The 13697-nt window shown below is 40.9% G+C and overlaps 1 protein-coding gene across 2 annotated transcripts in view; it reads left to right on the top strand.

The window, feature by feature from the left end:
* MARCHF8 (membrane associated ring-CH-type finger 8) overlaps positions 1-13697 on the top strand; it is an 84597-nt gene that overhangs the window by 12421 nt on the left and 58479 nt on the right. For both annotated transcript variants that reach the window (XM_036385876.2, XM_036385877.2), the window contains exon 2: positions 9351-9529. In XM_036385876.2, coding sequence (XP_036241769.1) covers positions 9434-9529 — 96 coding nt within the window. In that variant the 5' untranslated portion in view covers positions 9351-9433. The remainder of the gene's footprint in view (positions 1-9350; positions 9530-13697) is intronic.

The following is a 13697-nucleotide window of genomic DNA, read 5'->3' as shown; positions in this document are numbered from 1 at the left end:
TGTCTTGTTCTGGCACTGGAAGGGATTTAGTTCAGTTCACAGACCTGGGCTCTGTCTGTGGGCTTTGTACAGCCTTACTTTTTAATGATAATGCTATGACACAGAGGTTCTTAAACAATGGGCATAGTTTTCATGTTGAAGTCTATGAGAAATACCATGTTTGTCTGCCGAGCAACTTTCTCAAATCAAGATCTGGCAATTTTTGGTGACAATGCAGGTGTGAAACTGAGAGACTGACTCAGATGTGTAGTGCTGTTATTGCTTGTCTTACTGTAGCGCTTCAGTCTGTGCTCTTAGTTGTGCCAGGTACTGTACATTGCCATGGTAAGGAACACTACCACCCCACAAAAGCTATCTGTGTGGCTGGAACAGCTGGGAAATGGAAAGTGGAAGTACTGTTATCCTTCCATTGCACAGAAGTGGCTAAACCAAAGAACTCCAATGATTTGCCTTCTTGAACCATAGCCAGTGAGCACACCTCTGTGTTTGTGATACTTGAAATAAAGTTGGGCAGCAGTGTCAGTGAGGTGTGGACTCTACTCCCCCAGCACGTTGTTCTGCCTGGAGGAAAGTTCGCGTGCAGGTCCCAGTATTGGTCCTTCCCACATTGCCTTTTGCACGGGGGATTCCTGGATGTAGCAAATGTACAAAGGTATCAGAATGGAAAAAGATAGAAATATAAAGCCTTTAAGGAAACATACTATGCCTGAGTATATTCCTCAATAAAAAGTTCTCACTGAAGTCTGTTATACTTTAATGACTCATGGTATTTCCCTGTATTTAACATGTATTTAGAATTTTTAAATCTGGGGGATTGCAAATGGCTTCTGGTAGTGAGTTTGGCATCAGAAATCAAGTTACTTTAAAATGTTACAATTTATGGTTGAAATCAAACTTATCTGTGCCACGCAAGTTAGCAGAAGAATCAGGTCCAAGATGTTTGGTACATTGCTCTTTTTACTCTGCATTTGAACTTCTGCAGACTCTGGTTTTAGGCTCTCCAGTTGCTTTGAGCAAGTCCTAAAGAATGTGGTTTATAGGTGTTTCTTCTGAGTTTAAAGGCTTGTCATAGTGATCCAGAAATCTAGATTTTATTAAAACTTCCACAGCAAAAACATGTTTTAACTTAAACCTATAAATGGAGTTACCTGACATTTAACTCATAAATCATTCAAAAGAAATGCATTCTTATGTGCATGGCTTTGGAAATTTCTTACTCACCCAAAGACAAAGAAAGAATGATGTCACATTTCTTCAAAACACAGAATCATATAATCAATAGTACATTCTTTTTACTCTGCCTTAAGAGGAGTGTTTTGCCTGGTAGCAGTTAAACAATACTGAAGAATGTTGATTAGGTGCCTGTTGTTTGTAAATGGCTTTTACAACTGTTCCTCTCTGATGTAAAGGAAAATAAGTGATGTAGCACAGAATTTTCCTAAAAATGCATTGTTGTTATCTCTGTACGATATAGAATGTGAGCAATGTCCTCACTGAACAATAGGTGAAATTGTTCTGTTTCATCACTGTCTTGCATTGTAAATATTTATACTGGTTTAGAGACTCAGGCTTTTGTTGTCTTCAATGCAAGTGTACGCATTTTTTAATAACCTTTAATAATTTTGAAGATAAAAATAGAGAGCAATTTTTTTACTTGGATTTCAGAACTGATTTAGAGTTTTATGAGCACCAAAAGGGTTATAATAGAGAATGGGAAAGGATCATAAATTATCTATAGGTGTTACATTGTATCATGTGGACTTGTGTACTAGACTAGAAATTTACATGCAAGTAACTGATGCAAATTCCTCTCTCTGGTCTATATATGTATTAGTATGTCTCTTCTTCCATTGGATTATAATCTTCATTACATTTTCTTTTTAAAAATATCAATTGTCATATGGAGCGCTTTGCCAAATCCCAATGATCATGTGGGCTTTTCCCCAATAGATTTGGAGTTATTCTGGAGGTCTGGGGTGTTTCCTTGTCCCTGATGTCCCTTGCTGTCTTTCTGAGGCATGTCATAGTTTTGTGGGTTTTGGTGTTTGCGCATGAGTGAGGGGAGTGGTTTTGTATTCACAGCTGTACTGTGGACCCTTCCGCGCTGATTGCAGGATGATCTGCAATTGCAGTCAACCAGCTGCAGCAGTCTTGGTGAGCCAGTCCCAAACCTGTGCTCAAATTGGAATCCGTGTAGGTTACTGCTGTGCGTTACTTTTGGACATGCTGTGAAGAGGGAAAGACAGCTCTTCTCAGAAACTGTAGGAATGAGTGTAATACTGTGGCATGTTCTTCTCTGAGTATTGTAGCAAAGCAAGTCTTCATCCATATCTTTTAGAAAAAATTTAAGTTGTGTGATGAAGACATTCCTAATTTTTGATCTGCAGGGTGGCTTCAGTGCCAAGTTGGAGGGAAGAATGCCTCTTCTGGAGAGGGGCATTAGTTTCTCAGGAAGCCAGTCTCTACTCGTGCTGGGAGTTGATGGGATCATGACTAAAAGTGATAAGGCAAGCCCTAAACAGGCTGTGGTGTAATGTCCTGCTTACAGCAAAGCTGTAAAGACTCACAGTTTGCTCCGAGTAGGATTCATGTGCTACACTTGCTCTGTTCAGAAGCAAGATGTCTTTAATGTGAAGGGGTGATGAGGAGAAATGGTGATTATTGAGGCAAGAGAGTGAATGGCACCTCCTTATGCAAATAGATTTGGGAATTCAGTGGAGCAGGTAGAGGGATTTGCTGGCTGAGAAAACAGGAGCCCTGGCTGTTAGTTCTCCCTGGCCTCCATCATTAGGACTTTCCAATGTAAAGAATCAAACTCTTGCTTTACTTCTTTTTCTTTTTGCTTGTTGTAGTTTGAGACTGTCCCAGGGATTATTGCTGATGTTATTATGGTCTGTTTCATAAAAAAATATACAAAGGGAGTTTCTTAAAAATGTCTGTGAACCAGAAAACTGCTGATGCTAAAGAATTTTTGCACCTGTAGCAGGAGCTTACTGCCCCAGGTGTGTGTGAACCACCTGGTGCTTTGTTTTTTTCCACAGGACATCAGGATTGATCAGTGATGCTTCTGATGCAGGTAAATTGCTATTAGTAACAGGAGCAGACAAAAGTAATTTCTTTGTTTCTCAGGGGACTGTAGTGACTGTACTATTGTGTTATTGTAACAGAGGGAAGTGACATTTGTTTTCCTGAATGCTAACCAAGCTAGTTCATAATTGCATTGATCAGCTGATTTAATTTGAAGGGAACAGTTTTTAAGGACCTTGTTTTTCAGGGTTCAGATGCTGCTCAGCTTCCATTGAAATCATGGGAAGGGGTTGCTAAGAGTTTTGGGACCGTTATGTACTGAGACTGTAGTTTAACTGCTTGCTTGTCTAGTTGTATTATATTCATAAAAATAACTGTATTCTTATTTGGAGAGGAGTTAGCCGGAGCTGGCAGATAGCTCTGTTTCTCTGTGGGTTATGTGTAGTCTGCACCTGTATATTCTGTATATTGAGAAACTTTCAAAGGGAAGATGGGGAACTTGCAGAAGAAACTCTTGTCCCCTTTCTAAGTCTTTCTTTTGATTTCAACTACTCAATAACATGATTTAAAAATATATTTGAACTTAATGAAGCTGATTAGCTGGGGGGCACTAGCTGGTAGAGGAAAGGAGGAACTGAGATTATAAAGGGAGAAATTACAGCTAAGCTGGTAAACAGTGCAAGATGCATGGGCAGACTCAGAGCTGTAAATAGCAATAATCCAGAATTATATCTGCCTGGTCTGAATACAAGGACTCTTTTCAGGGTTAGTACAACATTAGGAGTGAAATGTGAAAGGTACTGCAGGAAAGGAAGTGTTAGTTCCTCTTCCTTAAGCTCTGTTGATTAGATTTGTTTGTCAAGTTAACAAATGCATGTGAAGTGCATGAGGCTTGATAACATCTCTTAAATACTGATGTTAACAAAGTACTGATTAAGCTACAGTAAACTAAACTGAAACGCAGATGCAGGATCCTCTTTTTGAAAATGCACATCTGTCATCTCTAGAAGAGCATTACGTAACATACATTAGTAGGGGAAGAGTCCGAACAAGCTCAGAATGAAATAAATAAAAGCTTCAAACTGGAGCCAACCCAAGCTGATAGGATTGAAATATTTGCAGATATGGAAAATGTAGTGTACAGAAAGTAGACATAAGCTATATCCATCTGAAATGTCAAAGTAGCTAGGAAAAGTTAAGATGCACACAGGAATATACTAAAATCACTGGGTGAGGGCTTTTGTTACCTTCAGAGCAATGACAAAAGCACAAAACCAAAGGAGTTTTTTTAATGGAGCTTTGAGTTTTCACATCAAGATCTCCAGCAAAAAAGATTCCAAATCTGCATTAAAAGATTGTTTTAAGTCTTATTATGAGCAAGTAAGCCAGCTGATGAAGATGTTACACCATCTAGCAGCAAATTTCCTCAGGGAGTTTCCATTCCTTCCTGGGTTGGTCAGGCTTTGTGCTGCATAGAGGGGAAGTTTCAGAAGACCAGATTGCATGGCAGCAATCCACAAAGTCTCAGAGCAGAATTTTCAGCCTGCATCTGGAAGGTGCCCTGCAGTTCTACAGATTGATTTAACCCCTGGCAAGATTGTCACAGCAGTGGATGGTACTTCAGTGTCTGTATTATGTGGACATCAGTGATCTGTTGCTTTATTTTTAACCCGTGCACCCTGCTACAGATTGTCAGAGCACTGACATAGGTGATGCTGCTCACAGTCACTGCTGTGGGCTAGGACAGTTGAAGAGAAGTTAAGAAACCTTGGGGCAGATCAGAACAACTCACAGGTGAAATTCTTTCCAATTCCCTTCTGTTAGTGACTATCATCTTCCCTTTGCCACAGGTTCCAGGGCATATCTTTCATGCATATAAAGACATATTATTTTAATCTAGAATACCTATTGTACTTTAAACAGGAAAGCAACTGATCTATGTGGCTGGTTTATTTTTTCCCCTTCTGAGTAACACAAAGCATCTGTACACACTTACATGCATCCTTGGGATGCATTTCTTTTGGTAAGGCCTGTGTACATCTGCAGCCAGTGCCACTGCAGCTCCAGAGCTTCTTTTGAAGTTGTCCAGCATACCCTGTGTAGCAGGGGAATATGGTGGACTCTGAAGTATAAATGACCTAAGAGAATCTGCTGTTCACATAGCATGTTTATAGACTCTGGTAGGTACCAAACCAGAGACAGGAAATCATTATTTGTGCTTATTTGCCCCTTTTCAGCTGTGAATCTTTGGCAAAGAGTAGTTTAGCCTTTATTTTGGAACATGTAATGGGCAGAGGGCTGCATTAGGGGGCAGGTGAGGAAGGACTTCCATCTGCATTCTTCCAATGGCACTTGACACCCTAACAATCCAGCAAGATCATTTGGTTCATCTCACGTTCTTGCTGTCACTTGGGAAGCTGAGGTCTTGACAGGGTGGATGATTAAAGCAGGAATTCCAAGTGGTTTCCAGCTACTTCTGTTATACTGAGCTTTCTTGTTGTTGTTGTCCCTTCTCATTGGTGAGGGATACATCTGGTGCAGGTAGTTCAGATGCAGATTGAGCTCTGGGTGGGAGCCCGAGACAAGAGGCCATGAATTGCTAACCTCTTGGACATCAAAGGGCATGAAGATGAATGGTGCCAGTGAGGTGGGTGAATGGACACTGGGAGACACAGCAGGAGCAGGGGACTCAGGACAAAGAGTGAGATTTGTGTGCAGGTAGACTGTGATGGGATAAAAGCCCAGAGGCGTCCTTTGTTGGGGGTACTCCTTGGAGGCACCAGCTCAGGCTGCTGTGTTACTGCCCTGTGAATAAATGGTTTTGTGGAACAAGACATCTGAGATGCTGCCATGGGAAACCTGGGGACAAACCAGTAAGCAAACCTGGTCAGACTGTGTGAGTGGGGTGTGCAGGGGGTCAAGCAGGGGTCTCATGGGAGCCTCCTGCTTTGAAGGGGCTTCAGTCCCAGCAGTGAAAGTCTCTGGTGTTGGGAGTGCAACTGCCAGAGTCATGTGAATGGTCAGACTGGAAGGTTTCCTTAACACCAAGTACTTCCTGCTCCTAACCCAGAACTAATTTTCTGCTTCTGTCAGATGTACTGTTCAAGGGAATGCCCCAGCCACCAGGCCCAAGTCATGTGCATACTTTTCCTTCCTTTTGTACTTCTCAGCTACCTTGAGAGACTCTGTCCTGTGTTCTCTGAATCTGGCTGATTTTGCTGCAGCTTTGTGGTTCTAGCAACATTATGAGGACCTGGGTGGTGTGGTTCCAGGTGTCTGCAGGCATTTTTAGTTACTGTTTTGCCTATCCTGCAGAAAGCAAAACTGGACTACCTGAGTGGGTGAAATCTTAGCTCCACTGAGCTAAGATCATCTGGGGGCTCTGCAGCCAGGATTTTGACCTCTTTTGTCTTTTGAAATGGCATTTGTTTCTGAAGACTCTCGGCAATGGCAGTATGGCTAGAATCCATCTTTTAGGAACCACTGTGGCTATAGATAAGAGTAACAACTGAGCTTCAAGCTGTCCTCTGTCTTGGCATGCCCATGTGTCCCAGCCGGCTTTGCAGGAAGTTATGAACCAAATAAAACACAGTGAAGGAGGAAGCTGAGCCCCTACCTGGCACCTCCTGGGCAAGTGTACTCTGCTGTTGGATGGAGATGCTGTAGTAATGAGTTCTCATTTTGTGTGAGGTATGGCCTAAACATCTAACTGGAATCCTGAACAAAAGGGACTATCTAGGGGCAGTCTCATTGCCTTAGCACTTCTTCCTTTTTGGCAGGCCCCCAATTTGATGTGCTTCAAGTTTGGATCCTACTTTGCAGGTGCCCAACTCCTCACCTTTGAATCAGGTAGGACGTGGAATTAATTTAGCTGTGAGATATCCTGTGGAACTTGTCATAACTCGCCTTGTGTTGGCTTTGAGTGGCACTGCTTTTCTGGCACGCTTGTCTGTTTGTACTCGGTACTGCAGATGGTCTGTTCATTCACGTAACTTTATCCTTTAATTAGCACTGTGGACTTAAAGTGCTTTGGGTTGATACAGACAGAATTTGAGTTGTGTGCATTATTAGGGACCCAGCAGATTGGGGATGCGACAGGGTGGCATCTGGGTTTAGTTTACAGCTTTCTCTAAGCCACCCTTGAACAAAGGCAGGCTTTATTAGAGCGTCTGCCAGGCTTCTTTACCAGAGGAGAGCTGTTTCACATCATCGTTGAATACACAGTTGGATTATATCTGCTGTTTGAGCTCTTTCAAAGAATTCTAACACATGCTGTCCTTGAAATACCTGCAAAAAAACTGGTTTGACTTGTTTGCCATCATCAGAGTGGGTTAACTGTGTTTTCCAATAATTTTCCGTGTTCTCTTTATAACTTGTCCTTGCCTGCAAGCCCAGAACCCTTTTCGAGGGGAGACACAGAGCAGAACTCCTTCACTTTTGCTCCATTACATATTACCTGGCATGTTTTCATTGAAGCTTAATCTTCTCTGGATTTCCTGTCTCTGTGTTTTCTTGGGAAAATACCTTCCCTTCCCGCCTTGTTTATTGTGGTTTGATAATCCCATCTCAGTCTATGTTTATATTTCCTCTGGCTTGGCTCTTTTAGAGGATGTAACTAAGCAGGTGTGGGGAGGATCTGAGGAGGTTCTGTGTTTCCTCTTTGTGCTGGGATTCAATAATGCTGGTAAATCTCATGTTTCCATTTGTCCTCCAGTAAGGAAGTGTCCTTGTTGCCAGTTTATGCACATTGATATATTTTACTTTTAAAGTAAGTGATGCCTGAAAGTTACGGAGGCGTTGCCTTTAAAGCTCTCATGCATGCTCTATGATGCTGTCTTGGCCTCTCTGGGAGTAACACAAATCCTGCCCACGTGTCAGTAAAGCTCTTGAACTTGGCTGAGCGCTCAAACGGGCAAACAGCATCAGGCAGCAGATGGAGTGTGTGATTGGGATGCAGCAGGCCTTGCTTACATTTTTGGTTTTGTTCATCATTTTCCCTACACCCTTTGATAATTCTTTCCCCCTCAGTGAAAAGAGGATAGTGAACTGTCATTCTCCATATAAAGTGCCTTGGAACTTAATTTTTTTCCCCTATTGTTTAATCAAAACCAGTCAAACAGTTGATCCTGTTTTGATTTTACACAACTGCAGTATTCCTGTGGAGTCTAGTGGAAATAAGCCAAGCTTTTTAGGTTTTTGATTCCACGAAATATGCTGAATGGTCTGGTTCTATCTTCAAAACTTCCAATTAAATGTTAAATAAAAAATGTGTACAATATAAATTAAGGGTATGCACTAAGTGCTAAGATATACTATTTCCAAATTATTAAACAACATAATACATAGGGCATTTATCTAGTCTCTGGCTTTTGCTTTTTCAGATTCAGAACCAGACAAACAAAAAGTTGGTATGTTATGGAAACAGAAGAACAGTGCATCGCTCAGTTGCCCTGTTTAATATAGTCCCTGCTGTGTTAATTCCTTTCTAATCTGTTCTTTAAACACAATTGATTGTGTCTCATTTATGCCAAATTACATTCCAAATAAACACTCCATGATATTACATGTTTCAAAAAGCTTTTTATAAATTTTAACTTCACTAATCTAATAAAAGGTATGGTTCATTATGCCTGCCTTTCAGATTAGCATTGCAAATTTTGGCTAATTTATGTCTATCACTATCCTTCCTATGTGTAATGCTTCCCTGTTACATTAGTAGAAGAAGGATAAAGTGTGTGTAGTCCTTCCAGTGAATTCACAATCCCTAGTGAGGGATTTTGTTTATATTAATCTCTAATAGTCTTAGGAAAGGAACAGCTCATGTGATACATCTTTCAACTGGTACAGGTTTATGAATGACAAGAACCAAATGCAGGCTATTGTCTGTTTTTAGCCAAAGCTGCAGCATTCAGGTGTTTTTAGGATGACTCCTGAGGCAATTCCACCCAGTATGGGGGGCTGGCAGTTTAGGAAACTTACCTGTGTGAGCTTTGTTCCTTGCACCTCCGGGTAGCACGCTCAGTTTGGATAGCTGCTCTTCCTCCCTCTCCCTGTCCAAGCAAACTCAGCATGATCCCTGCCCCTCTAGCTCTGCTCTTAGAATGCATTCAGAACTGGTTGAGAATTTGTTCATTTTGCGTTAATTGTGCTCTGACCTGTCTAGTTAAAATTCTTTAAAATTTCTGTGTCTCTTCTCACCCAGCAAGGGCACCAGAATCCAGAGAAAATAAGACATGTCTTGGTCCAGTGGATGGCATAGCTTTGGTTTAGAAATTACTACATTTCAAGCTACTTTAACATCATCTAATATTTTTATTTTTTAGTTGCAAGGCCTTACAATGGCACAGAATGAGCACTGCGTTCAAGCCTCCTTCCTGTAAATGATAGGACCAAACAAGGCGGTGTGATGAACATGCCACTGCATCAAATCTCTGTCATTCCAGCTCAGGATGTTACCTCTTCCAGAGTCTCCAGGAGCAAGACCAAAGAAAAGGAGGAACAGGTACTGTCAGATGTGCTTGATTTTCACTGGAAGTTATCTAAGTATAAAATGATAGGGGCTACCAAATCAGACCTGATTCTGTTCCAAAGCCCTAACTCCATTACTGCTGCTTTTAGTAAGGACAAACACTACCAAATTATCTTCTTATTTTTGTGTTTGCTATTTTAAAGCAGCTGTCTGCAAAATTCTAGAGATTGTTGTTGAGTAACTTCTGTAAAATGCAAGCTACAGCCATCTATTTTGCATAAGAATTCAAGGCAGATAGAGATTTGGATGATTGCTCTAATACCATTATGGTAGAAGCTGTTACAGGTGTATTTAAAGAAAAATTATATGGAATGTGAACTCATATATGTAGCCATGCATCCTGTTTTTCTTTGCTCTTGGTAGCATGTAGTAGCTGTGCTGTATTTCAAAGTGACTAGAATATCACAAGGAGTGCTGTATACACCCATATGTATACATACTGTACTGGTTTATGCAATATGATTTGGATTCTTAATTTGGGAGTATGTGTGTGAGTGGAATCAATCTGAGGTCCTGCTGTGGTGCTAATGCAAAAATATCTGTAGTATCTACTGATTATAAGTCCAGTAAAATCCAATCAATACTCTACTTAACAGTTTGTAATAGCATGTGAAGAAGACTAGACCATGTCTAATCTTCACATGTCAACCTTATTTATCTGGACTGTGTCTGACGCAGCCCAAAAACCTTAATGTGCATTGTGCTTTAGTGTACACTGTGCTGCATTGATCTTATATTATCTGTCAGTTCTACAGAAACATCTTTGTGGTTTTGTAGCTTTAACATAGAATGACATCAGGAGAACCTTCACATTATGGTACAGCTGCAGCACTTGCTTTGTGGACTGCTCAGCAGTGGTTAACTCTGAGGAGATCTGTAGTGGTGTTGATTACAGATAGGGTGTAGCTTATCTATAAGGGACCAGAAAGGCACTGTCATGTTACAGTAAGGGATTCACCAACACTAACTTTGAGTAGGGTAAAAGAGTAATTTCTGATGCGTTGTGATAATTTGCCCTGATGACCCATCTCACCTGATAGCTGTCTAGATTGCACCTTTCAAAGTCACCAGGAGAAATAAACTGTCCTAATATTGGCTGTTTTGATTATTTTCTTAGTAACATCTTAATGGATTCTAGCCCTTCAGATTCTTAAACCAGATTCTCAATTAGGCTGGCACACTGCTACCTTTGGTTGCTAGAACTAGGCAAGAAGTTACTATCACAGAGAAGATGCTCTCAATCCATCAAGCACCTTGTCTCAGGAGTCTGCTGGGATCTGTCACTTCCCACCTGTCACACAGAGTTACTGTCTGGGCAGCTCCCTGGGTAAGAGGGCTCTGCTGTTTCCTCCCTTTGGTGCTCTCCCATATAGTTACTGCAAGTGCTGAGAGTGAAACAGCTCCTTTGTCAAATACAGGGCAGTGCTGTGAATTTACTACTCTGCTTTGGGGCAGTGGAGATTAGGAGGCAGATCAGAACAACTTGGGCCTCTAACCATGCAGTGGGCTCAAGTGAGAGTCTCAACTCTTCTTCTAAACATGTTTTTAGTTTCCAACACATTGACTTCGGTGTTAACAAATATCCCTTGTGTTTCCTTCATGATAACTAGTTGAAATGTTGGTTATTGTTCCCCTTGCTGGGTTGCTGTTATATTTTTAAGCCTTGGCACATTAGAAGCAGAACAGAATACTTGTTTAAATATGTGCAGTGTTGAAGAGAAGTGGGACCATGCAAGCAATAGATTAGGCTAACTTGGAAACACTTTGTTTCCCAGGTCTTGTCCTTCTTGTCTCCATCAGCATATTCACTCATCTCCAGGTGTCCTGCATTCTGCCAAAACTACAGCTGGAACAGCTCTGGGTGAGCTGTCAGCTGTATTGACACTGTGCCTGCTCCTGTGCACATGAGCCTGGCTCTTATACTCCCTTCCTCACTCCTGCTTCTGGTGTTAACCTTTAATGCTGGATCTTACAATGAGCTGGAGGGCAATCAATTTGTTAATGTGCTGACTTTGACCAATCCAGTTAAACTTTTATATTGCATCAGTTAGGATGTTCTAGGATACTTTATAGTCAGAGTCCCTGTTAACTCTTGGATGCAGTCAAGACCCACTGGGCAAGTCTGAGTTTTGCTCATATTTAAAGAATATAGTAAAGGGGAGATGAGATGCAAGAGAAAAAGAATTTCAAGATTATCCTTGCCATATTTTAAATCAGTTTTTTGTTTCAAAATACCTGTTTTCTGTTGAGATAGCAACTCCAAGATAAAGGGCAGCAATGCAGCTGAACATGATCCTGTATTGGGCAGATCTGCTGAGCAGTTGCAGGTACTTGCTGTGCCCTAGGTAACATCTACTGTACAAGAGATTGATACTAGGTAGAACTGAGAAAGAAGGTGTTCCAGAACAAAGTCAGTGTAACTTCAGTACTTTCATATTTCTGTTGCATAAGTTCCCATTAGACAATACAGGTCACAGTTATTTCCTTATGTTGTAGTTGGCCTAGATATAGTTCTTATGTCTGCAAAAACATACAATAGTTTTTGAGAAAAACCTGCAGCATTTCACAGTTTGAGCCAAGTACCATGATTTTCTTACCTTGCCTTTATTATGTAATAAGTATAGTAAATTCCTTACTTTTTTCTGTGCAGGAACAGTAAGCTACTCAAACAAATGTGTACACTGTGGTCTTAAAATATTTTGAGTTGTACAAAGCCACTCGACAATCTGAACAAAATCGAACCACAGTCAAAACCAATAGTACTGTTTCACAGATAAATATGTAGGTTTGCTTTGTAGGACCAGGCTTCTTAGACCAAGTGCATTTCCAGGTGTGCACTTTATAGATTGAGCAGACTCAGGTACATATCTCCCCTGTTGATTAACAAGCTGTGGCTAAAGCCAAGGGGAGTAAAGGTAGAGTGTCATCTAGCACATGAAATTTTTGTCTTGCTTTCGTTTTTGCTATTTCAAGCCAGACCTTTGTTGGTACCTACATCGTGCATTGTAAGAAGTCCTTTGGAGGAAAGGCTCAAGAAGCACAGCAGCAGAAAATGAAGGACCAAGGTGCCAAGAGAGAGAGCTTCTACCAGTCTCTGAAAAACCAGTGTCTTTCCAATTTCCTAGAACATGCTCTATATTCTGCTATCTTTTGTAATTTTGGATGTGGTTAGTTATCCACATTTGTCGTAGAGCTGCAGAGGAAGAATTCTCAATCTGAACAGTACAGATCTCACTATTTCTTCTCTTCTATGCTTCTGGTCTAGATGTAGCTCTTTTATTTCAGGTTAAGACTTGGTTTTATTCTAGCTTTTCTTGCTACACGAGGAAATTTCCTGGACTACTATTTTGTAACTAAATGAAAAACAGCAAGAAATCCTTACCACGTTTGTCACTACAGTGCAGTTTTTCATATTGAGTGATGTATAATACCTAGGCATGCTTAATGGCAGATTAAATTGTAGACTCAATACCTGTGGAAGACTGGCAAAAATCCTGTTGAATTTGAAGAATTGTTACAAGGAAAGATTTTTGTCTACCCTTTCTGGTCTGTGTCCTCAGTGATATGTATACATAAGAGCCCACTAGATTCAGGTTAATGTAATTTTCAACATTTAAAATAGTTGAAATCTGAGGTTAGCAGCAATATTTCATGAAACTTTCATCCATTTCCCCAGTAAAATAAGGAAGGTTGTAAAAGGATTATTACTCTTGCATTTAACTCAGATGAACTGATAGCTTTAAGGGCTATTAATAACCATCATTAGCTTCTTACTTACCCTTCACTAGGAATAGCTTCATGCTTACCTGATTTAAGGGAGAGTTGCTCTATTGTGTGTGAGAAGCCACAACCCCCTTCCCCTGTTTGGTGGGCTGTATGCTGGCAGCAGTGTTTCCTAGTGCATGCAAAAGCAAGCAGCCCTCAGGATTTCATGGGAAACAAGGAACGGTGCTGGCATGCAATTGAGATGGTGTTCTGCATTTGTTATATCATTGTCTTTTTGAGGGCTTGCTGCCTTCCTCACTGAAGCAGACTGATGTCTGCTACAAGTTGTTAGTTTTACTGCAGTGAATGAATGAAGCTCCCTCAGCAATAGCTTTTCACCACTCTTCTAAAAATGTGCACCAGCCATGGCCTCTGG

This window comes from Molothrus ater, chromosome 8 (genome assembly GCF_012460135.2).
Source record: "Molothrus ater isolate BHLD 08-10-18 breed brown headed cowbird chromosome 8, BPBGC_Mater_1.1, whole genome shotgun sequence".
Taxonomy (NCBI): Eukaryota; Metazoa; Chordata; class Aves; order Passeriformes; family Icteridae; genus Molothrus; species Molothrus ater.
Note: the sequence above shows the minus strand (reverse complement) of the source record. Positions and strands in the feature narration are given on the sequence as shown.